The sequence below is a fragment of the Liolophura sinensis genome, chromosome 8 (assembly GCF_032854445.1).
Source record: "Liolophura sinensis isolate JHLJ2023 chromosome 8, CUHK_Ljap_v2, whole genome shotgun sequence".
In the NCBI taxonomy this organism is placed as follows: domain Eukaryota; kingdom Metazoa; phylum Mollusca; class Polyplacophora; order Chitonida; family Chitonidae; genus Liolophura; species Liolophura sinensis.
In genome coordinates, this window is record NC_088302.1 from 34,872,108 (window position 1) to 34,897,229 (window position 25,122).

The following is a 25,122-nucleotide window of genomic DNA, read 5'->3' on the forward strand; positions in this document are numbered from 1 at the left end:
TTTAATTTCCTGCAAGCCTTTGATGCTTTCTTCTGCAAGCATTTTTCCATGTGGAAACAAAGCCTGATGGAATTTATTTTGTGCTGTTATTGATTTCTTGCCCTCTTTGCGAATGCTAATACACTGAAAAAAAAAAACATGCATCAAACTGTCACTTCGTTCTGTTTTACTACAATTGTAAAGTACGTTTTTGTGGATAAATGAAAGGAATTTGTTTGTAAGAAATATTAATCACAGTCACAAATTCCACTAGCAGCCTTTGGGTTCTTAATTTGTATTTGTTATGATTTTTTTTTAATATCAAAAGTGAGAAAACAGGATAAGGCAATGTGCAGTGAATTAAAAATTACACAATTAGCTGTGTTGCATTGAATAAAGAAAATGAACAGACAATCTGTTAGTGACCTTCTGCTATCAGCTCCCTCGTGACCAGATTAAATCCTGTGCTGTTAACATACCCTAACTTTTGATGTTGAATGGCATATTTGACAGTTCCTTGACCTTGACCAGAGAACTGAAGGATGAACGCTCAAAATTGCCAAGAGTAAAGGTCCAAATTTGGGAGATTCAAAGCCTTATGATTATATATATTTTTGATGTAACATACATTTATGAGGTTTATTTTGGTGGAATCATAAATTTTATTCACTGCTATGATTGGAATTTCTGTTGATATCTTGCATGTTCTTCATTTTACCTTTAAAGCACACGTAGTGTGCACATATCATGGAATATGTATTCAAATGTGTATACATGTGGAATTATTATTTATAATCTAGGATATAAATCATATTGTAACTCATAGTAAAGGAAATGTGTTAAATACATACATTCCTGATTAAGGTAAATAAACAAAAATGTAACAATTAAGATATACAAAAGAAAACAATTCAGAAGTATGTTAGGTTTTCATTTATTATGGATATTACGTTTTCCCCTGTAGGAAATTCCTGCTAAACTGAGACATTTTTTTAGCATTTAATTTAACAAATAAGATTGTAAGGTTTAAAATAGTAAGAACACAATTTAGAAATGGGTTATTGATTTTTTTTTTTTATGATTGATGTTATGTTGCTGTCATCAGTTAAAATGTGTACATGTTGACATAGGATATGATTCTAGATAAATGCATTTGTAGATACGAAAAGGATTCATAACAGCAACGTTTAATTCATGCTGTGGAATTCCATATAACTAGTGTATTGAAAACGATGACCTTAAACTGTCAGTTACAATGAAATTCCATCCTTCAGGTATAATAGCCTAGGATGTCAGCTGGTACTGGCAAGATAGTTTTCCAATGGGAGCCAGAATCTTAGCCAAGCCAAACGTTTTCTTCCCCTCAGTTTGTTGGCTTGGTCTGGCCATGGTATGTTTGGTCTGAAGAGTGGGCACCCAATCTTGGCTTCTTAGGTAGATCAATAACAATGTTGAGGAAGCAGGTAATTGAATTCTGTCTTCTGAAACCAGAAATGAAGCCCATCTTCTCTTGCTTTATACTCCACCATTAATGGAGTTTTGCTGCATTGTGTTTATGAAGATACGGCAAAATATTACCCTTCTGCGATAGCCATGTTAGATTAACAGAAGTTCCTCTGTAATTATTCTATTTCGCACGCAAAGTGTTGTTTATGTACAAAGGAGCTGTATTTGAAGTGCACAAGGTAATGCATGAGGGTATTTGCTATAGAGTGAGATAAGACTTTCAGACATCCATTTTAGTAGACCATTTTTGTTTGTGTGAAGTAGATAATATATCATGACTAGATAAAAGAATCCAAGAGATAATTAAACCAGCAGATTTCGCTTTACCTGACTAATGTATAACAGATATACCAGATGACTGGGTATCTTAAGGGCTAGAAGACATATAGTTGTATAGTTTAGCACAATTTGGCACCATTTTGCCCAACCATTCCTACATAGTTTGTGTACTATAGATAATATATAATTCATCTCACACAGCTCGAGGGATAAACATACCCAGCTGCATTTTGAGGTATTCTAGCTTGTATATAATAGATAGATCTGATACTTCAGCTGGACATTGCAAACAGGCCTGGGGATTATATCTTCCCAATGGAGCATAATTTTAACAAACTAGCCCTAGTTTGTGTACTGTATAGATAAGACATTTAGGCATCTCAGATAAGCCAAGAGATAAATCTGCTAGCATCCATTTTACCAAATCATTGTAGTTTGTGTACAGTAGATAAAACATAAACCAGGCATAAAACATAAACCATGTGATATTTTTCACAATTTAGCCTATATTTCACATACACCAAAAGATAAATCTGTTGGCCCCCATTTTACCAGATCATTGATAGTTTGTGTACAGTAGATATTGCCAATGTAATCAGGTGAGGATTTATTCACTGTGTGGCACTATTTTACCAAACTATAGTTTGTGTACAGTTGATACAACATAAGCCTGCAGCCAGTTCAATCAGGTCAGGATTTATTCACTGTCTGGCACTATTTTACCAAACTATAGTTTGTGTACATTTGATAAATATACTTATGCATCACAGATCCTCCAAAAGATAATTCCGCTAGGCACCATTTTGATGAAACATCTGCCATGAGATAAGACAAAGAGTCATAAAAGGATTGTAGCAGAATAGCATGTTTTATATGGGTCATATGGTATGTGGTGGAGAGAGGGTGGGGGAGCTGATGGGACGGATTATTAACATAGATATTTATCCTTTTTTAGCTTATGAGGTAAATGGCTATTGTCAAAAGGGTGATAATTTTTATTATTCCCAGGCACTCCTCGTTAAGGTAAAGTGACCTTTTTGAAATAAATCAAATGAGTGAAACATGGGTGGAATGAAATGAGATTTAAAATATTGCATCCAGTTTGGATTATTTTCATCCTTGAATGGATTTTCTCTTTAGAAAGGACACATTCATGTATTTAATTTTTTATGTGTTTTAAATCAGTAAAATACTGTTAACAGGAAATACTATTTATCTACTATCATTTGATTATTTTACTACCTCAACCCTTGAAACTGGAAAAATTCTGGGTATACAAACAAGGTGAATATTACACGTGTATGAATTCGGCTAGTGGTTTACAGATGATCGTGGACTTTGCATCACCATCCCAGTTCTCTTTCTCCTAGGACTGTAGTTGGCTGGAAATGGCAAATGGCAATGTGCACACAGTATAAAGACAGATAGCAATTGGACGGGTATTGATCTCTGGTTAAGGGAGGGCAGTAAAGCTGGAGAACATGCACTGATCTGTTCAGATAACTACCTTAACACTAACCTCTCTCAGTCAATCAATACCCGGCCTTTCAGGCAAAAGGTTCGTATTCGTCCACTGCGTGGTACGTTTGATTAGCTCAAAACTGACTCATTGTGCACGAATATAGAAGCCACTTTTAAAATGGGGGGCCAGTTTGTATCAAAGGACACAGCAAAATGTAAATGGGTGGAAGGCAAGTCGCCTGGTGAGGTACAGAAAAGTAAACTGCAAATTGATCAGAATGTGGCTTAAGATGTGCTTTCAGCTCGGACCAAAGCGTATAGCCATGCAACTGGATCGAGCCAGAAAAGTCTGTGCGGTGAAAATGACACGTTAATTATGAAGCTCACGATTTTTCTGCTGTTAAAGACCTGTTATTGTCTCAGCTTGTTAGCAGACCTAATCATGACAACCTGGCCTCTGTCATGTTCATTGCCGAAAGTGTTTAATAAGATCTTGTTTGTGCCCTCTTGGCCTGTATTGAATGACCTTGAAGACTTCTTGCAGGAGCAGAAAATGCATTGATATCTGAAGTCTGGTCCAATCATGAAGGAAGCAAATCCCTGTGAATAAATTCAGCAAGTGCAAATTCGCAGAAATTCAATATCCTAATGATCAGGGGAAAGGTACACAGGTCCATCTCTGAGTGAAGAATGCATGGCCAATGGTAAACGGTTGCAAAATTAAGTTAAAAATTTACTAACCCATAAAGTGACAACAAGTGATTTGTAATTAAGCTACAAGCAGGTATAAATGCATACAGAGTATCACATTGTGTAACAATTATATAATAGCGAACACCATTTTAATAAACTAACATGCTGACATGGAGTATAAAATGTTTTTGTCACAGTTCAAATAATGTGGATTGCTTACATTTCCTAGAGGAAAATATTCCTTAATTTTCTATATTCACTACTGTTCTGTCCGATTTTTTATGAGGACACTGCAGAAATTACTGTAACATGTTTCATCTATAACTGCCTGTCCGTCTTTATAAATGTTGAATGCCAATTATATTGTGAGGAGAGAGGGGGGGTGGGGGGGAATTTAGTGGGGCGGGGGGGGGTGCAACTTTAATTATTGAAGGACCGGGGGCTTCATAAATATATGCTTTGAAGTTCCACAGTGTTTGTCCATAGATTATATTTCTGAACTATTTTTGATCATCCATATAACTCTTCTGATTTCTTCTATATTAAACTGTTCACTATGAAAAAAACATGAATATAAACTCCATTTTATTACTCACATGTTGTCTTGGCAACGTATTATTTTAATTTCTAGGGAGAAGATAGCATGTTGACATGACAGCTGTTAATTTGCCATTGTTTATTGTTAGCATGTTTCAAGTCCATTAGAATAGCATTTGTTTTTATTTGAAACCATAAAATGAGGCAGATGTTTCAGGGATGAAAGTATCGTTGTCACCGTCTCTGTTGTTGTGTTTGTGTGTGTGTGTATATATATATATATATATATATATATATGCACGTACCCATATAACAGACAGATTGATTTTTGATGAGTCAGCACGTCTCGACTGGACTGTACTTGGGGAATGCCTAGTAGTAACATAGCATGACAGAAACAATTTACAAAATGGTGTGAGGGGAAAACTCACACTCCGCGGATTTTGTAATTGTTTCTCCGTTCACCGCGCAGCTCAGCGTTTGACTTTTGGATGTTCTTAGCAGGCTTATTATCGGCTGAGTGTTAGGTGCCAGGGAATGTATTTGTTATGTTGTGGAGGTTGGGCGCTCTCTATGACATAACATTTGTGTACATTGTGTGGTCACGTAACTTTATGACTTTGTCACGTATGGTCAGAGACGTGTGCACTGAATTGTCAGCCTGACCTGTATGTAGAAAAACTAAACTAAGAGTAGAGACAGGTGCAAACTGTGTTCTTTTAGGTCCGGTAGAGTTAATTGAAAGTCATGTAAGCAGTGCATTCGTTAACAGTGAAGCAATTAAAAGTAGGGATATCTTTGTAAAATATTTACTTGGATATTGTCATTTAAACATTCATGTGTATACACATATATATATATATATGTATATATATAAAATAGAAACCTCTGATTATGAATTTTTGAGAATGTGTTTATTTCATGAAGACTCATATGCTGTATGCTTCAGTCATTTTAACCTTGGGACATTGGCCTATTTCCTTATTTTTGACATTTAATTAAAGACTAAAAAAATGAAGAAGTCAAGGTAAGAAAACCAGTGAAACTGTTAGTATCGGACATGGTATAATCGTCTTTAGTATTATAGGATATAAAATTAGATGTCCGCTAATATGAAGCTGAATGTAAGAATTAATGAATGTCATAAAAAATTGAAGATATTTTCATTAGATTATGAGACCCGTAGGATCATTCACAAATAAACGTGGATGACTGACCTTAAAAGAATGAATTCATTAATCTGTCACACAGTGTATATGGTTTTGTAGTTTATTATAGTAATTAGTGGTGACATTATTATGTGTACCCGACCACCCCATCCTATACATGTAAGTGAAATATAGGTACTGGAACCTGTTTTACACTTAAATTTAAGGGGAGGTAAGTCAGGTCATTTGAAATGTAAATTTCTATTAATGTATTGCATTGGTGTCCATAGGCTGGAATATGTAAATCATAGCAGTTTTGTTATTACTATGTCCAAGCCATGTATCAAATCACATCTGCATATATGTGCTCAAATGCATACAGATTTAGTGGTGGATCCGAGTGTGCAAACCTAGAACAATTTTAAGGACAGTATATTTTAGTCTTACATTATCAAAAGTTTACTGCTTTAACAATTAATTGAAATCCTGTTTTAACTATATTAATTGAAATCAGCTATACTAAAATTGGAATGAATAAATCAAATAATGCTGACCCTGAAAGACTTTTTTATCCAAGTTACTATAAATGGACTTTGTTACTATGCTAATATACTGTTAGACACCGGTTGTGTGTGTGATTGACAGGTGTCAGCTGTCTTGCCTGTCTATCACTTCCATTCATGTATGTATCGTTATATACCTGAGTCTGTCTACTGTATGTGCTGGTTAGTAGTTTTGACAACTAATTTACATATTAAACGGACTACTTCTATCAAGCGTAAAAAGATTCAGGTTATTCTTGAAAAAAATAAATGGATGAGTATGACTGATATTATTGCAGGTGTGGCTGTATTTCCTTTAGCCATATTGTGGTGATTTTTTAAAAGGGATAAATTTTTTAAGTAGCATTAAAGAAGCACTTCAATTTTTTTACTGGAAACTTTTACATTTTTTAGGTGGATAACGGTTTGCTTCTTGACAGATGAGGCTTAAATGAAATTCCTTTGGTCTTGCAGGTACATGTGTAGTACATACATGAAATATAAACCCCTGTATAGCCATTTGTTTGCCTGCCTAAGAAACATCTAGGAATTTAATTATTTAGCACAAGACTAAAAGAGCTTTGCCAGGGCAAGGTCTCAACATGTCAGGTGTTCGCCCAGCCTGTAGTTGCCAACATTGACACAGCCGCCAGAAACATTCGTCTGGAAATTGATTAGTTCCTGAAAGGCTTTTGGAGCTGATCTTCAGTCTTAAGCTCTTTTGGGTGATTTACTGAGATGGCCAGTATATGTGCCTGGCCCATGTTTATGTGACATGCCCCCATAAGGCATCATAAATAAGCTCAAGTGATACTTAGGAAACAGTTTTATCTTCCAGCCATCATGGTTTATCCTTCCACCAATGGAACACCAGGGTTATCAAACATGGAATATGTACTCCCAGATATTCTAAATCTGTTGGTTGAACTTGACAAGTGTGGCAGAGTGTGAACATTTCCATAAATAACCAGGGGACTGACTTGATCAGCTTATCACCTTGTCGTCCTGTTGACATTTGACTTATCACCATTTTCTGGAACCAAACCGTATGGAATAAGATGATTATATTTCATTCAATTGCTTTCATATATTTCAAATTTTCTGCTATTGGTACTGAAAGAAGATTGTACAAATGTAACATGACTGCAACTTTATTCAAATCTGACTTGTCTTGATTTTTTGTGACCAAACTGTATGGTGCAACTGGATTACATATCACTTAATCACTTTATACATGTACTAGTATCACATATATTTAAAGTTTTCTAGCACTTGTACTGAAGGAAGTTCGTAAAAATGTAACTTTAGACCTATTATATAATATTTTATGTCTTAACAATTTTGTGTTTCCGCTTAAATGTTCTTCAGTATGGGATAAAACACCAATCAAATAAATATGTAATAAATTCTATTTTCCTTAATTTCACATCTGATGAAAAGTTTTCTACAGTATAGTTCTGTGAATGAACATGTAAGAACATTATGGTATTGATGTTGAATGTCTCTTCTGTGTAAATTATAAAGAAACTCAGTGCATGGTAAGAAATATTCTTTCTTTGTAAAACATATATCTTAAAAAAAGTTCATTCCTTCCACATTTCTTTGAATGAGTATAACATTACGAAGTGTTGTGACTTTTATGTAAATTATTACTTCAAAACACATGAAGTAAGAATAATGTATGGAAGCCACTTTACTCTTGCAAAATTCAGTGGTGTTGCTTAATCATTGTACTCCTTGTCATTTATTATCTTCTGGAGTGCGTGAGAAGATCAAGATGAAGCCTATTCTGATGTAAATCTAGAGGGGTGTGGGGGGGGGGGGGGTTAGAATATGTGTTGGCACATATGGCTGGCTTTCACCTGGACAAAAGATGCTCTTGTGTCCAAGTCATGCTTAGCCAATGGATAGTTTGATCAGGTGGAAATGGATACTTTGATCTGGTGGTATTAAGTGAATCATTAGCAATACAGGGGGTTAGGGAGCTGGCTGGCCGATAATTAAAACCATTCTTTTGATGTATGTGTGAAGCATTCCTGACCAGGTAGTCAGTCATTACTAGAGCTGTTGTCAGGTGAAATGTTGTTCTTCTCTGCGTGATACCCTGACAGGGAATGCAGACAGGCGGAGCCCGAGGGGGATGGGGAGTGATGGGAGGCGTCAGACCTACATGTGAATTTCTCCTTAAGCTGGCTAAAAAAAAAAAAGAAAAAAAATTTGTCTTCATCCCTGCTACTGTTTTGAAAACATGTGTAGGGACTAGAGATAAAATGCTCCCTGGTGAACACAGAGTATCAGTGGGTGTTTTGAGGTGCAGGGTTGCTGAGAATGGTATAGCTAACTCAGCCCTGCTATGAGAACAATGCTGTTTGCCCCCTAGTCTTCAAGACCCTACTCCCTCCCCCAACTCCCTCCACCCTCAGAGGAAGGGAGTTGAGCCATTCTCACTTCTCAGGACACCAACAACCCCTGGGTAACTAGGATGATGGCTTAGATGAGATGCCTGTTTTCTTGGACAGACTCATTGTCTACTGAGACACCAGCTCTGCACCCAGCCAGCACTTACATATGCTCTACCCCACCAGTCAGGCTTGGTTTGTTATAATTGAGGAAGTACGCCTTGATGGAACTCTAACAGCAGAAAAGAGAGCCCTGGTTGTTACGATGATTAGTCCGCCAGCACAAGAACCTCTAATCTTTTTTCTCTGCATCTGCCCTCTAGTTCCATTGTGTGCTGTAATTCCTGGAGGAATTTTCCCTTGTTTCTGGACCTAAGTTCCTAATTTAGGCATAAATTTTCTGCGTTCAAGTGACATATTAATAATGAAAGGAAATACAATTTAATGAAAAGGAAATACAATTTAATGAAAAAGAAATACAATTTTTATGTGTTGATAATTATTATCTCTTATATGTAGAAAAAAAAGTAGTCACACTTTTGATATTGTGACATTTCAAGTTAGAATAAACTCCAAAGAAGAACGACATAGTCTTTTGCACACAGTATGCTGATCTTCAATATCTGTACAGTATTTTCCCTAACATTTCATCGGAGATTAAATTATTAGAGTCATTTTATCATAAAAAGTTGTTTTGAGGTATGTTTGAGACAAAAAATGATGTTCTACTGAAAAAACGTGAACCAAACCAAAAGAAATATTTTATGACCTTCGCTTGCCTCAAAAACGCAACTTTTCATAAAATTTTTAAGGCAAATGTAGAATGATGATATACATATGTTTTCCCCAAGGTGTCAAATGTATTTGTGTGTGAAAACAGAAAATGGAAATATTTCAATCATAAAATATGCTATAGAGTGAATTAAATAACCTGGTGAATTCTTGGTGAGTGATAATTTTTTTTGCCTGTACAGTATGTCAGATTTGGCAGATGTAAATTATGCATTGTGTTTGGCCTTCTCTGGGATGTGCCAGCTGATTCCCAGTGGACACCATTAAAAAAGGTCAGTGCCGTAACCGGAGAGATCCGTACATGATCCCATTATGGCACAAGGCTGAACTGTGTATGTTTTCATCAAACCTATATTCGTGCAAAGTAAAACATAATTTGATGTGTTCCGTTGGATTTAATGGCATTTCCTGATACTGCACAGCTTGTGTCAGTCTAACAATGTCTAACCAATTCTAACCCGTCCTGTCTACCTAACTATATTTCATTCTAACAAATCTCAACAGGACAACCAATTCCCCTTCTAAAAACCAAATTACTACTTGTATGCTCCTAGTCCTGCTATTTCAACAAAATGTCCATCGATCTACAGGTGATTTATCTTCCACTGTGAATTCGATGAAGCCTATCCAGTTTTGACGAACATAACAAGACTAATTAATGCTAAACATTCAAACCATGTGAACATAAGCTATTAAATTTTCACTCCAATTCAGACAATTCATCTCAACCTAAAACAGTCCGCCTCATCTCATCTTATAAAACCAGAACACACCAGCTTCAAATGGTTTATGAACCACAATCAGTGAATGAACCCCTACCTCAGTTAATGATGCTCATTTTAATCACTTTTACCTGTTTTACGTCGAGATAATTCAAAATTATAAATGCCGCATGCACTACAAACCTTAGTGCCTAATTCAGCTTAATCAAAAATTACATCTATATCATCTCCATAAATCAAGCCAGCTACGTGTAATTCAGTGAATTCTCTGAGTTTACCTCAGCAGTAAAACTACCCAAACTCACCTCCATATCACCGCATCTTGCTTCAGATTTTTCCCTGCTCAAAAATACCTGAGCTAAAATTACATCATGGTTTTTCTGATGATCATTTAAGTGCTTTGATAAGAAAAAAAAAGTGAGATGTAATTACTTGTTCTGTCATCTCGAGAGCAAGTTCACAGAATACCCTTCGTCCGGTTTCTGACATCTTCAGATTCCCAAGGTAACAGGTTAGTTTTTTACATGCTTTATCACCTCAAATTTTTGTACAGCCGAGAACACTTTTTGATAAGAAAAGAAATACATTCCAGGTGTAAAATGATAATTTCTCAGGAATGTGGAGAGCATTTCATCAGTGTAAGAATTTCAGCACTATGAGAATTTCAAAAGTGTAAGGATTTCAGCTGTTTGAAAATTTCAAAACTATGAGAATTTGAGCACTAAGAATTTCAGCAGTTTGAAAATTCCTGCACTTTGAGGATTTCAGCATGCTAAGAATTTGAACACTGTGAGAATTCCACACTGAGAATTTCAATAATTTGAGAATCCCTGCACTTTGAGAATTTGAGAACTATGACAATTTCAGTACTACATGTACTAAAGAATGTTCATGCTTAATTCAGTAATTTAAATATTTCAGACGGTTGAGAAATTCTAACCCAAAAACTTCGCCTAAGAAAGAAGATTCTTTTTTGCGTGCATTTGCTATGTTATCATTGTGTTGTACAAAGCAGCCTTTATTTATTGGCGAGACATTATTATCTACACGATGACATGATGTATCAGCATTGAAAGACACTTGTGAAGAAAGACCATTAACATGTTGTTCAGACTTGACACCTGTGGCTTGTTAACATGTTTCTCAACATAATTGATCGGTTGTCTGCGTATTACAGGTAAACCAGCTGCGGTGTCTTTGAGTGTTTTCATCTTGTCAAATTAAGACTGATGTACATGTATGTGTGTGTATGTCATTATAGAGAAGAAACAGAATCCCAGAGATCGCACAGTGAGGGCTTGTCAGGAGGCAGGCAGGAATTTATTGGCTAATTGTAACACTGATGCCCTCTAATTGTCAAAATACATCTTCTTTTCACTGCTTTTATCTTGTGTTGTTACATTTGAATTATTTTGGTTGTAAAATATATTTTGGGTTTTAAGCAAGGCTTTATTTTGACACAATTTCTAAATTTTCATGCAATATTCAGAAACAGCAAATCTGTTACAACAATGCCTTAATCTGAGGGCAGAAAAATTATCAACAATATTTGCAGTATTGGGGATTATTTGGGTGTAAATTGACACAAAAATGGCCTCCCAATTTGAAAGATTGGGTTTGTTGACACCTAGCTGCAAGTAAATTGACTGATTAGCTAGCTAAATCTACCACATATCCTAAAGTGGAAATGATGCCAATTTGAGCTTCTTCCACCCATGCCTGCTGTTACTGAGGTATAAAAGACAACGTCTTGACAATGATCATGAGGGTTGAACGTATGTGAGGTATACACACAAAGCAGTGTTAACACTAAAGAGCTTCGCTGGACTAGTGTCTGGATGACCAAGTCTGTGCCCTTGTCCGAGCATTTTTTGCTTCTGATTTTTGCCATTCTAACAATAATGAACAATAATATCTGGGAAAGTGTGCCTGACCTGTGCCAGCTCTTTATCGATCTCTCCTCGATATAATCTCCGTTGTATCGACAAACCTAAATCCAAGTAGGTTGATTGAGGAGACATAAGAAGTTAACAACCAAGTACAAATCTGTTTGGATGTGAGAATGGCTCAGCTTGTATCTGCTGGACAAAGGAATGCTGGGAACACTGGACCAAGAATAGTACGGTTACAGACTGATTTATACCTTTCAGCATTTTGTACGGATTGGTTTTTCGTCCAAGTTTTGACAACATAAAAGCGGGCACAATCTAGTGGTCATATCTGGCTCACACCAATACCCCTGCTTCTGGCCCTCATTTCCAACCAATTACTGACCACACTAGCACTGTGGAATCACGCTTTCCTCAAGAGACGGAAGAGCACTGCGGATTCTTCAATCCACACCCACATGACTTCATTATGATGCAGGTTTATCGAGGTGAACAACTGTGGGTTTGCCATAGATTGGCAAGTCACTCAGAGAGAAATCCTTTGATACCTCCTAATGAACATGGAGATCTTTAGCGAGCTCTGCCGGCAAGGCGTAACAGTGCGGGCTAGAACAACCAATATCTCGACTTATTCCCACTCATTAAGGATAGATGACACACTAACGCATCTTCGTACTGATAATCCCATCTGTAAAGATCAGTCATCAAGGATACTCTCCCTTTACAGAGGAAGTCTCCTCAAAACCATCTATGCTTTGCTGCATGAAGATTTACTAATCGGTGGCTATATGATAAGATGTTGGCCTATAACGTCTGATTTTGTTTATGAAGAAGTCTTAAGGTCATAATTGATAAATCTATTAATAAAAGGCAATGATTATATAAGAGGTCAAATCAGCTTTGAGTTACGCAACTGATAATTTAATTATTCCCAAATATTCTGGGCTATTATTAATGTCTGTAATTTAAAAACTTCAACTGATAATTGATGAATATTAACATATCTGAAAAGGGGAAGACTGAGACTGTAGATAACTTCATTTTTTAAATCTAAAATATTCCAAGCTTTTATTTGTTATAGTTGTAGTTGCTTTATAATATTTAAGAAGAGCCTTGAAAAGTTTTCTGGAATTGTTCATGTATAACCTACAGTATCTGGGTATAAGTTTCAAAGAAAAATGATATGGCTGTCGCAAAACCTGAAAAGTTTAATGGCTGACAGCTACACAGTAGTGTAAATTAACCTTCTGGTTAAGCAGTGTACAGAATCCTTAGAAAAAAAGGATCTCTATATTTATCACTGAGTCAGCTTAAAAAATTAGAAATGGAATGAAAATAACTTCAGCTTTTTTTGTCAGTTCTGGCAAAATGAAGCCATGAGCATGTGTTAAGTTCTAATGGAGAAGGTTTTCCATGTGTGTAACATTACAAGCTTTAGCCACTCATGCACCTTGTCAGTAGCTCTCTACACATCTGGGTTTAATGTGTAAAGGGGGTCGATGGATTACATGCTGTGGATGTAGAATGTAAAATGCCATGTCAGTTTTCTAGGCTGACAGTATTTTTCTTAGAGATAATCGGCTTGTGAAAGGGAAACCAAAGTGTGTGACATGATAATCGCATAACCTGGTGTAATTTTGTGTGTTTTCCATTTCCTGAGTGTTATATATATGTAGAGAGAGAGAGAGAGAGAGATATTATATATACAGCCATTATATATCACAATAGCCATTAAACAGTTTTGTATTGTTTGCAACATTATGGCCTGCTTAGATTGTTTCCAAATGTTATCACATAATGAAAATTGTAAATATACATTGTATATATATTACTTATGGTTTGCATTGAGATTTGATTATGATGGGGTGCCTTGGCATACAAACTAACAAAAAATGCATTATTTTACCAGCCAATTTCTTACAGTGTATCTACATCATTTCTAAACTGTACAGTCTCCACAGTTTATCTGATTCATTTATAATATACTCCTTTTCCAATGTTTAAATACCACCTCCTGTGAGACTCCCCTTTTAGCGGCTAGTCCGATGATATCTCTTTTCTCATCACTGATGGCAGTTTGTTCCAGGTTTATCTGCTAATGAGTACCAGCATGGTCAGTACTGACACACTCCTATTTCTAACCTATACCAATGAGATCCATCTGGTAGCTGGTAGCTCAAGTTTGTAGCTCAATGAATAATCCCTGTTGAGTGTCAGCACCATGACACCTTACCTCATGTGGATGGCCTGGAAAAACAGCTGCAAGATAGATACTAGCTGAAACATGATAAACTTCAGGAGAAAAAAAAATTTGTGTTAAAATTCTTGGCTTTTAGACTGGGAAAAATATTGAAGGCATGGGCTCCCGCATAGTATTTAAATCTAAGTAATATTTTGATACATTACAGCCATTGCTATAAACTAAATGAAACAAAAGTTCTTTAAATTCCTGGTCATTCAAAGCCTGATTGTTCCAAGAATAAAGAAGTATACATCTTAATCCATTGAATCTATGCTGTTAAGATCTTAGCTGCTCCAAAGTTCTTTGCCAAAGATTCACCATTGAGTGTAGCTCCTGCTGGGTCAAGGGTTAAGTACTGTGAAGACTGGAGAAGTACTTTAATAATAGCTGGCCCTGATTCTTTAAAGAGGTCTTTAACTGGCTGTGCAAATAATATTTTGAAACATTTTGAGATAACTATGAGGTGTAGAGAAATGATTTGAAATCTGTAATTTAATTATACAAACAAATCATTTTTAGTGTGTTTTCATAATAATTGTATGCATAACTTCCACTGAAAAGGTGCTTTAGTGGTTGAAAAAGTTGAAACATTTACGACAATCCTATAAACTTAGGTCATTATGCAAGAGATACAGTTTTGACTTTACATTTTTCATTCACCCAAGCCTCTTGATCAAAAGCTGTGTTGATAACCTTTTAAATGGAATATTTCTTGTTGTACTAAAACATTTCATATCAGTTATCATAAGCAGTATGTCTCATTTTGGAAACGATGGTGATGAACATGAGCATTTAAATTTAAAACATTTTTTGTTTCTTAAATTTAACTGATTATATGTAAATGGTTATATCTGTAGGGAATACACAGATGCTGATTTTTTTTGATTGGGTGATAACTGTAGGCATGGCCATCCAAGTACATGCCTTTATTTGCGTGACAAAGGATGGACCGGTAAATTGCTGTTGAGAAATGAATATTTTTCTTGACAACTTGCTGAATAGTTTTATAGGTCAAACAGTTAAAGTGCACATTTGTCATCTTAGCTTGATGTCTGAGCAATCCAGAGCCCATGGAACATCTCCCAGCTTTTGGTTGACCCTCATTAGCTAGATTTCTTCTCCAGGTGCCAAAAAGCCTTAGTGAGGAAATTGGAGAATTGATTAGGTTTGGTAGGCAGTGAAAAAGAGTGAGCGAAAATACATGTAGGAAAGTTGAGTTGTCTAATAGGAGAATGATACCCAGCTGCGTGGACAAACACAACACCAACTGACATCACGCCACTCCCACTGTAATAGGAACAAAATTGGTTTAGAATGAGATTCATATATTACGTAATGAATGAGACGGAAAGGGTTGTTAGTGCCCCATCATTTCGAGTTACCCTGAGCACCCCTATCACCCAAATGACATCAGCATTTAGATACATGTACTTATGATTTACATAAATTCTTGTTGACTGATATCATCTTTAATTGGTTTTGTGAAAAAATTAGTCCGCCCGCATATAGTGTTGCAAAGAGGGTTTGCCATACTGGGATAGAGTGATAACCAGATGAGGCAGACTTGATTACTTTAAGTATATAATTGATCATTTATCATAAGTTATAGGCATTGACTTCTAAACTAAGCCCAGAATCCTATTTTAAGATATTGGGTATGTGGCTTTAAAATACTTTAACAAGTTTACTTTTTGAAGTTTTCTTTGATAGAAGATGTACCTTCAGTTATTGTGCAATTAAATGTAATGATTTGTACTGGAATCTCTAAATTCTGTGGATTTGATGAAAGTTTAGACTCAATTAAAATCCCATGGTAATTATGAGGGTAGGTAGTTTGCTGTTGTATTTATTGCAATAGTTATCTGACCCATTTTGATAATGAAATTTCAACAATTATCAAAAAATATTGCTTTAACAATGTCAAATGATTCTTAAGCAAAACATGTTCCTTCACATGTTTCAGATTGTGACCCAGTTACTGGATGTAGGAGCAAAGTCCAATGAGGTAGATAATGATGGTCGCCACCCTCTGATTCTGGCTGCTCAAGAGGGACATGTCGCCGTGGTCGCCATTATGCTGGAGAGGGGAGCAGCCTTAGAGCATAGGTCACATGATGGAAAAACAGCCCTCAGGGTGGCCTGTTTAGAGGGACACAAAGATGTGGCACACCTTCTTATTTGTCAGGGTACAGATGTCAATTACCAGGATGCTGATGGTCGATCGACTGTCTACGTCTTGGCTCTGGAAAACCGTAGCGTAATGGCTGGCTTTTTACTAGACAATGGTGCTGATGTGGAATGCGCTGATCTTGAAGGTCGCACTGCACTTCATGTGGCAGCCTGGCAAGGTCACTATGACACTGTGGAAGTTCTTCTGAATCACAGTGCCAATGTCAATGCCATGGATAACGACTGTAGAACCCCTCTTCAGTCAGCTGCCTGGCAAGGGCATGACAAAGTGGTAAAAGTTTTACTTGAGAAGGGTGCTGATGTCAACCATACCTGTAATCAGGGAGCTACAGCACTGTGTATAGCTGCTCAAGAGGGCCACGATGCTGTTGTCAGAGTTTTGTTGCAGTTCAACGCCAGCCCAAACCATGCTGACCAGTTCGGGAGGACAGCCATGAGGGTTGCACTGAAAAGTGGACACACAGGAGTGGTGCGGCTTCTGGAGGAGTTTGGTGCTTCACCAGTCAACGGTGCAGGAAACCGAAAGAGCACCATTTCTAATTCCAGCAGCACCAGCGACACACGGCCGGCAATCACCCAACCGCCGAAGGCTAACGGGACTACACCGGTGTCTCAGACTAATGGCAATGGCTTAACCAATGGACACGGTCAGCCACACAGTTCCCCATCAGACTCTCCTGAGTCTACGATTGACAGAAGGAAGTCATACCATTCGAACAACTCCTCCAAATCCTCGAGCAACCTGACCTCCTCTAACTCCTCTACGAACCAAAGTCTTTCCATGGCACAGTACACATCTGGAGACTTAACCTTCACTCAGCAGTTACAGCAGTGCTCTATGCCTCGGAATCGTGTGCGACCCATAAGCAGGGTTCTCTCCCCTGTCAGCGAACCCCAAACCCCCGTGCAGTCCCCACCGACTTCCCCCATCTATGAGACTCAGAATCTAGGAGCCATGGCCAGGATTTCTCCAGACTCCCACATTAACATCCTTGCCCCAAACTCCCCAGTCAAATCTTACGGAACAAGAAAGGACAAAATTACAGCCACTATCAATATTTACACAAACCCTAACGCTGATTTGCTGAGTTCCATGGATGAGCCTATATGGCAGCTAAATCCACAGTTTGTAGCGGCGAATTCCAATTTAACAAAAATGGAACTGCAGAGAAAGGGCTCCTTGCCTGATCATCCTTCTCAAATGATCATGGGACAGTCGTCGCTGGAAATGCGCTCCCCTGAGCTGAGGCGGAAGAGAAATGGCATAGTAACGAACCCGAATTACACAAAACCCCACTCTGTCAATGGCTTCTCCAAACTCAACAGCAGTGAAAGGAGTGACAGAGCAGTAACCAATGGGAACAACTCTCAGTCCAAATCAGGGTCCACTCCACAAAAACATAAAGGACCCCCTCGACCTAATGGATTACCACTGAAGAAGGAGACTCCATTATGAGTAAGTAAAGGCTCAGATAAACCTGGTTGGGAAGGGGGTGGGTGAGTTTAGAGGAAATCTAAGATCGGTGACGGGTTGTGAAATAATTGATGACATGAGATGGAGCTACATATAAAGGCTATATTGTCAATACTGAAGATAAGTTACAGTGTAGCCTATGGATGAGTTTTTACATGGTTAACTTTGACTCTCTGACAGCTTTTGGCTCCATGGCCAGCATGTTTTAGTCACATTTCCAGCCATCAGTGGAAATAGCGAGAGAAATTACCTATTGATTTTTGCCGTGGAAATTCCGATATTTTTTGGCAGTTCTCCAGCAGACAATGGGAGTTGGTTGTTGGGCCATATAGTTGTCTTCTGATAAACGGATGTTATTTGCATGTTTCATGTCAGAAGACAGATCTCCGAAGTAATAAATAACAATTTTCATCATAAATAACAATTTGCAAAATAGACACACTTGATGCCAGAGTTTTAGACTTTCTGGTTTGGCTAGCTTTCTCCATGCTTTATTCCCCTGCCTGTATTTAATGGAGTGGTTAAAGTATAGAATCACGTGGTGCTGATACCATCAAAAACCAAATATGAAACTTAGCTAACTAGATAATGATTGGAATGGTGCACATTTCTTTCCCTACATGTGCCTATATTTGTTTATTTACATGTGGTTTAACCTAGCTTTAAACATTATTTCGGTTATATTAGTTGTGTCCCATTGTAAAAGGCTCTGTTAATGCTGACGTATGTAGTGCTGCCTCACTGCAATACCATGCTGAAGACACCAGACATAACAACCCAACCAGGGTTATATAAACTAACAGTGGGCCTATGCCCTTAGTTGAGTGTTACTTAGCAAAAAAATAACCAAAATTTTTGTTTTGTCCCTTTTTTTGGTTAGAATTCCTAAAAAACTGATTCCTCACCAGCAGACCATACATTTTCTGAGAGGATTGGGTTATGCCCAACAAAATATTTTTTTCAAGGATGACCTGATCTTAGTACTCATCTGACATGATGATCAGCAAAACAGAATATGCCAAAATACTCGTTGTCCAGTGTTAGTGCAAAAAATGTGACTGGCTGGGGCATCTTGTCTCATGTCTTCAGCATGGCGTCCTAGTGAGGCAGCACAATAAACATGTAGGCATCGGAATGGGCCTGACACAAGAGGATGCTGTTGCGTGATATGGGCAAAGTTATGTTGAAAGCAGTGTTCTGTAGCAGACAAGGGTAACAGACCAACGGTTAAGCTGCATCCAGTCCATGTCCTCCCATTGGTAAACAGATCTAAAAGAACAATAGGTTAGAATGCCTCTAGTGAACAGTAGACCTGGATCAATACTCTTTCGTATCTTGCTTGACTTTAGAGTTGGCAACCTTACTCCTTCTAGAAGGAGTGCTCAGAATAAAGGGATAAGCCAAGTACTGATGGAGCCATTGTCGGTATGGGTATAGAATCACAGGACTTCTTGTCTGGTGTTTTTAATGTGATGTTTTATAACCATGCTGGTATTGGAACTGGCCTGCTGCTGGGGGACATTGTTGTGATACAATGAAATTATGTGGAATTTAAAGCGACATTAAAACCTTCATTAAGCTGACAATTCTCTAGAATAAGAGAGCATGAAGACATCACAGGGGGGAATGGCATACCCACTGACCTTTGAACAAATTACTCACATAAAAATGCATTTGAAAAAACAGGTCCATATTTGTGATCTGATTATAGATCCATTAATTCCTAAACTGGATTGAACCAGACAGAACGGGTTTTCCATGGTGAAACCAAGTGTTAAGCTCTCTAACTAAAACTCCAACATGTCTTTTTATAAAAATTTGACAGAAAAGGATCAGCGAAAGTTCAAAGAACCTTTGCTGCTTATAAGAAATACAGTAATCCTCCGGAACTCTGAAATGGATAGTTTCCAGGGTATCACACAAAAAAATAATGTGTTCCTGGTGTTCTTTTTCTTAGAAGATAATGATGCTGTCTATGAAAAAAAATGTCTCTGTAAATGAAAACAAAAAAAAAATGTCTAAGCCATCTTTAGAAATTACACATCAAAGAAACATTCATTGTTTGGAAGTTGTGGTGGAGTATTCTCTGAGGTCCTACATTTGTGTGTATTTCAATGAAGACAGCCATGAGTTTTTCAGGAAATACGCTAGTATTGGAAACACATTCATGCATTGTATAAACTATATGTACGCTAGCACAACCCTTAAGTTAATTTGCAAATTCTAGCTTTTGCTGTATTATAAAAACTGATGGTGCAGAGCTAAGTGCATACTGACAGATACCATCTACGTGCATTTTGGCGTCCATATATAGTTATGATACTCCACATCTATATTCAACCTGGAGAACTGGCTACTAATTGCTGACTATATTGGTCTTCTGGATCAGTATTACGTAATGTTTCATTGCTTGCGGTCATTCGAGATTTCGCCATGACTCGCAGCTGAAGCTTCATCAGTTTCCATTTGTCTTGCTTAACCTAACTTATAGCTATAAAAGGCAGCATCTAGGCAGCAGTTGTCATGACAACGAGCATGTGAGAACAATAAATTGTATATATTTATGGCACAAAGTTTGCGTAAGACCAGTGCATAACACATAGTTGACATTGAAGTGATTTAATTGGCTGTTCAGCATTAATTGTCTTCTGGGTTTATAAAAGTTTCATGTCTTTGATTTTTAATGATTGTAAATTTTGTTTATGTATGTGTATATAAGCCATTGGCAATGGTTAAATTCGTTCTTCAGTAAATATATAGATAAAGGTCTATGGAACCATATGTATAAGGAATGATGCTGAGAGCGTGTACATTAAGTAGGAGAATAGACCTTGCGGACCATCAACATGCATTTCATCAATCATAAGCAGTATTGTTGCAAATAGGTCAATCTTTCTGTGATGCCATGACATCATAGTTGCTTTCATCAGGGATGGAATGAAAAGTAATGTTGTCACAAAAAGGGGCGGTGGGACATCTTATGTACTGGATCCATTCATTGAATTCAGTCTCTAGTCCACCGTTGCTCAAGACTTTAAGCCTACAACCTTGGTATTGTCCCTCTTTGACATCTTCTTTAGAGACACATGTAGGTCAAGTTATGTGGTGTTTTAAGCATGTGTTTTAGTGAGGCAGCATTAGAAACCTATGACTTGCTTGCTGCATGAAGCTTCCATGGTGATGTAATTAAAATATGAACCAAAACCGACAAAAGGTCACAAACGAATAATAAAACACCATTTGAACAAAGTCAAAAATGTACCAAAATTTAAGTTAGGCTCTCATCCTAAAATCGTCTAAATACAAAGCAAATGGCATGAACGGTAGTCAAAACAAAATCTAATTGTGAGCTTAACTACATGTACCTTTGAACATACCTTGTAACATCAAATGTTCAAAGTTAGCATGGCTAAAACATATTGCCATGGCTTTCAAAGCAGTTACCATTGTTCACTGAAGATGAAGTTGCTCTTCAACCTTTTAAGGCTTGGTAATGTTTTTTTTTTTATGTCGGACTTTTCATACCTTCTATTCAGTCTCTAGTCCACTGTTGCTCAAGACTTTAAGCCTACAAAGTCTTGAGCAAGGCTTGGTAATGTTTTTTTTTTTTTTTGTCGGACTTTTCATACCTTCTCTGACATGTACTAGTATTCTGTCTCAAACTTCGTTTACTTTGGGGTTTGTTTTTAACATTTTCGTTTTTGGCCATATGATAATGTCTCTGATTTTTCATATCTTTTTTGTACATGTATTTAATATGCTGGTATATTTGGGTTTGTACAATTATTACGGTAGATGATACCTAGATTGCCAATTTTAAAGTTTTATGCCTAACTGGACTTGGGATTGAACTCGTGCCTCATGTATAGGAAGCATATAGTATAACCATTCAAAATTGGATACTTTAATCATACCAACCTAGGAACAATTGACAAATTTTTTTTAGCTCTCTGTACCCACTTCATTTAAAAGCTACAGTGTTGTTGACACATGGCAATTCTGTCCTGAAACAAAAAGTTTGGGCCTTGTCAAGATACTGTTTGGTTCAGGACATTTTTTGTGTCCTTCTGCTTATTTGCTTATTTCCAGGCTTGAAATGTTGTGTTGATTTCTTTTTGTCTAGAAAATCCTCAGGAACTTTTCCTGTGTATTAATTAAATACACAGATGTGCATTTGGAAATTGCTTCTGATTTGAAAATAGTTAAAATAGCTTGTATTAAGATAGCATGTTGTGTTTTATGGAGAAAACTGACCATTGCCTGTGTTTTGTTTGTTTCAGGAATGGATAGAAACCTTTTAAAAATCCAGCAGTGATCGAGGAGAAATGGGGGCTTACTTGAAAATGAACCAAGCTTAGTCTGGGTACCCAACCTTGTCTTTCACACTGATTGGGCAGAGATTCCTGTCTTTTGGACCACATTTCATATGTCACCGTGCTACAACCAGATATTTGGAATCTCAAGGATGAACTCGGAACTCTCATCAGTGTTTAAATTTTGCGTCAGTCAGGAAAAATAACTTTGTGCCAAACACTTTTCAACTCCTGTGTCAGGATATTTCTGGCATCCAGGGCCATGGGGTTGGGGTGAGGGGATTTGTACATTATCTGTGTTAAGCTGTGGGTACTATTTCTGAGAGGTCAGTAGTGGTCCCCCAGCATTTCAACCAGCATCTCCTGCCTAACTGTAGATGACTCATGCTGTTAGTGTATATATATATATATATATATATATATATATATATATGTAGATGTATATAGGCTGCACTTCTGCGCCAACTCCCTCCAGTGACCTCTGTGAAGGTCATATCCCTCCTTAACAGACATACCACAACAACAACAACACAGAATCTCAGACACTGGATAATCTTCTTAACTGAAAAACAAAGACAGAAAGCTGTTTTTTTTTTTCATTGTTTGTTGTTGTTCTGCCTGATCAGGGAGCTTCAAAAGCAATAAAAGTAAGAGTAATTTAAACAATAAGAGTAATGTTGCTACTCAGAAAGGCTATGCTTGGAGACTCGGTGGCATTTTTGAAAATGGCTTAATTTACTCCAAAAGCTCCAATTGACCAGAATTAATGAAACAGTTTTAAGGGAACCAAAATTTCAAATCATGCTGTATTGTTTTCACATTTTTTATCGAACAATATTTCATTTTGTACCATACGTGATGTGATCTTTACCAGCCGGTAGATCCATTGGAGGCATAATGTGTCTGTAGTTTAAAGACAACACAGTATAGCCACCAGCCAACTAAACTCGCAGCAGCAATTCTCGAGGGATAGGTCAATCAGGATTTATAAAATGTGTGCTAACCTTTATCAAGACAGACATAGTAACACACACAAATATATTTGTGGCAAAACGGCCGACAAGTCAATCAGGTTTCTAAGTTTTGCCCGGGACACTACTGGCACGGGTTCGGTATACATATTGATTTTTATATGCATGTCTGTAGTTTGTTACTCGGAATGGCCAAGCTTTTGAGAGACGATGCTCTGGAGTCCTGTACTGTTACTAACAGACCAATATAGTCAAATTGATTGATGGTGAATTTGGAAGGGTGCAGCGTGCTATTAACCCCTTTGATTATCCCCAGTGTCTGAGTTCAGCTATTACAACAGTCGTCCTTACGAGACTGTTGGAGCGCGGAGGGTACTGCCTGAATGTTAGGACATTACCAGGCATTAAGGGAATGATCTCAAGTGTGGTTATTACCCGGAATAGTTCTTGTTACTGATTGGCCAAAGGAACACACAACCACAGCTCAAATTCTGCGGTCCCTCATACAAGCTTTATTGTAAACTCCCATAATAATCCCAAGGATGCTGATACATGTAGTTTTATGTGGTAGATTGAAATTACTTCTTTTTTTTTTCCCCCTTTTGTATTAGCTGATACCAAAGTTTATCTATTAAACCCAAAACTTTTCAGTGACAGATTTATTGAAATTCTGGTACATGTAATTTGTTCACCATCTATGCATCATTACAAAAACATATGAAATATTAAAACATTTGACTCCTCTCCAAAGTTACTTATATCAAATTGTATAAAAAAAAATACAGCCTACTGTATAAATTATTGTACATACTATTATCTTAGGTATGTAGTGTTATATGAAGATTTTTATTGGACACGAGTGTGTGGCATGGTTTAATCTCGGACAACTTTGGCATGTCGTAGTGAACTGTTCTATTAATCTAATATCTCGCAAACAAGTCATAGTGCTGCAGTTGGATTATCAGTGTTTCTTCCTTACCAAAGTTATAATATATTCGAACTGGAGGATTGAAAGAACTGTCCCCCGCACCCCCCGACCCCCCAAGAAAACCTGGTCGTGCATATTAATTACTTGGTGTTGTATTGCAACATTGTATGTGTAACTTATAAATATACACAGCTTTGCCTACCTTGGCTCTTGTGTCATTGAATTATTTTTAATAGGCATCATTTATGCCTGTTTGGACAACAAATTGTTCTTGTGCTTGTTATGATTGATTGATTGGTTGATTGATGTGATATTGAAATAGTATCACACTGGATTTCATAGAAATGATTGATGGTCCCCTTTACTAATGGACAATTCACTGAACAAAAACAAAAGTATCTGAGTAAGAATTTCATCTATGACAAACTCATTATGCCCGATTCTGAAACGTATGCAGCTCTCAGAAAGGTGTTTTCAGGTTTGTTTGCAAGGTAGGGATGATATCCTTGTAATGAAACTTGCAATTGAAAAGTTTCTACTTTAAAGGGAATATTTTGGACATTTCTTTCTTTCTGCAAGAGCAGAGGGATAGTTTAGGACAAATACAGTGATTTCTGGAGCTGCACAAAGTACTGTTATTACCAAGAACTACTTTAGTCCCAGTAATAACGAGTCTAAATTTTCTTGTCCTGTTTTATTTTGTTTGTTTGGTTGTTTGTTTTACTAAACACTGCAACCAGATTCCAGCATCATAACAAAGTAAGTATAGTCTCTACAGACATGCACTTTTGGTGGGGGGGTGGGGGGGGGGGGGTTAAATTCAGCTAAAATTACTATGCTAAAACATAGTACTTTATGTATTATAAAGGCCAGTAAAACTAAAAGTCAAATAATCCTCCAAAGGAATGTTTATCAGGAAACAACTTATTTTAATTTATGAGACCCTAAAATAGTTAACTTTGTAATTGGGCATTATGTACCCTGCTGCTTATTGACTTGTTTGATCGGAGTTTTACGACACAGTGAGTGTATTTCACTCACACGATGGTTGCCAACA

General features: G+C 37.1%; 1 protein-coding gene across 1 annotated transcript in view; it reads left to right on the plus strand.

Annotated features, from left to right (window-relative positions):
- LOC135472603 (ankyrin repeat domain-containing protein 50-like) overlaps window positions 1-22,443 on the plus strand; it is a 47,237-nt gene extending 24,794 nt beyond the window's left edge. Inside the window, exons 3-4 of the mRNA XM_064752181.1 lie at window positions 16,153-17,835; window positions 22,134-22,443. Coding sequence (XP_064608251.1) covers window positions 16,153-17,835 — 1,683 coding nt within the window. The 3' untranslated portion in view covers window positions 22,134-22,443. The remainder of the gene's footprint in view (window positions 1-16,152; window positions 17,836-22,133) is intronic.
- Window positions 22,444-25,122: the final 2,679 nt, after the last annotated feature.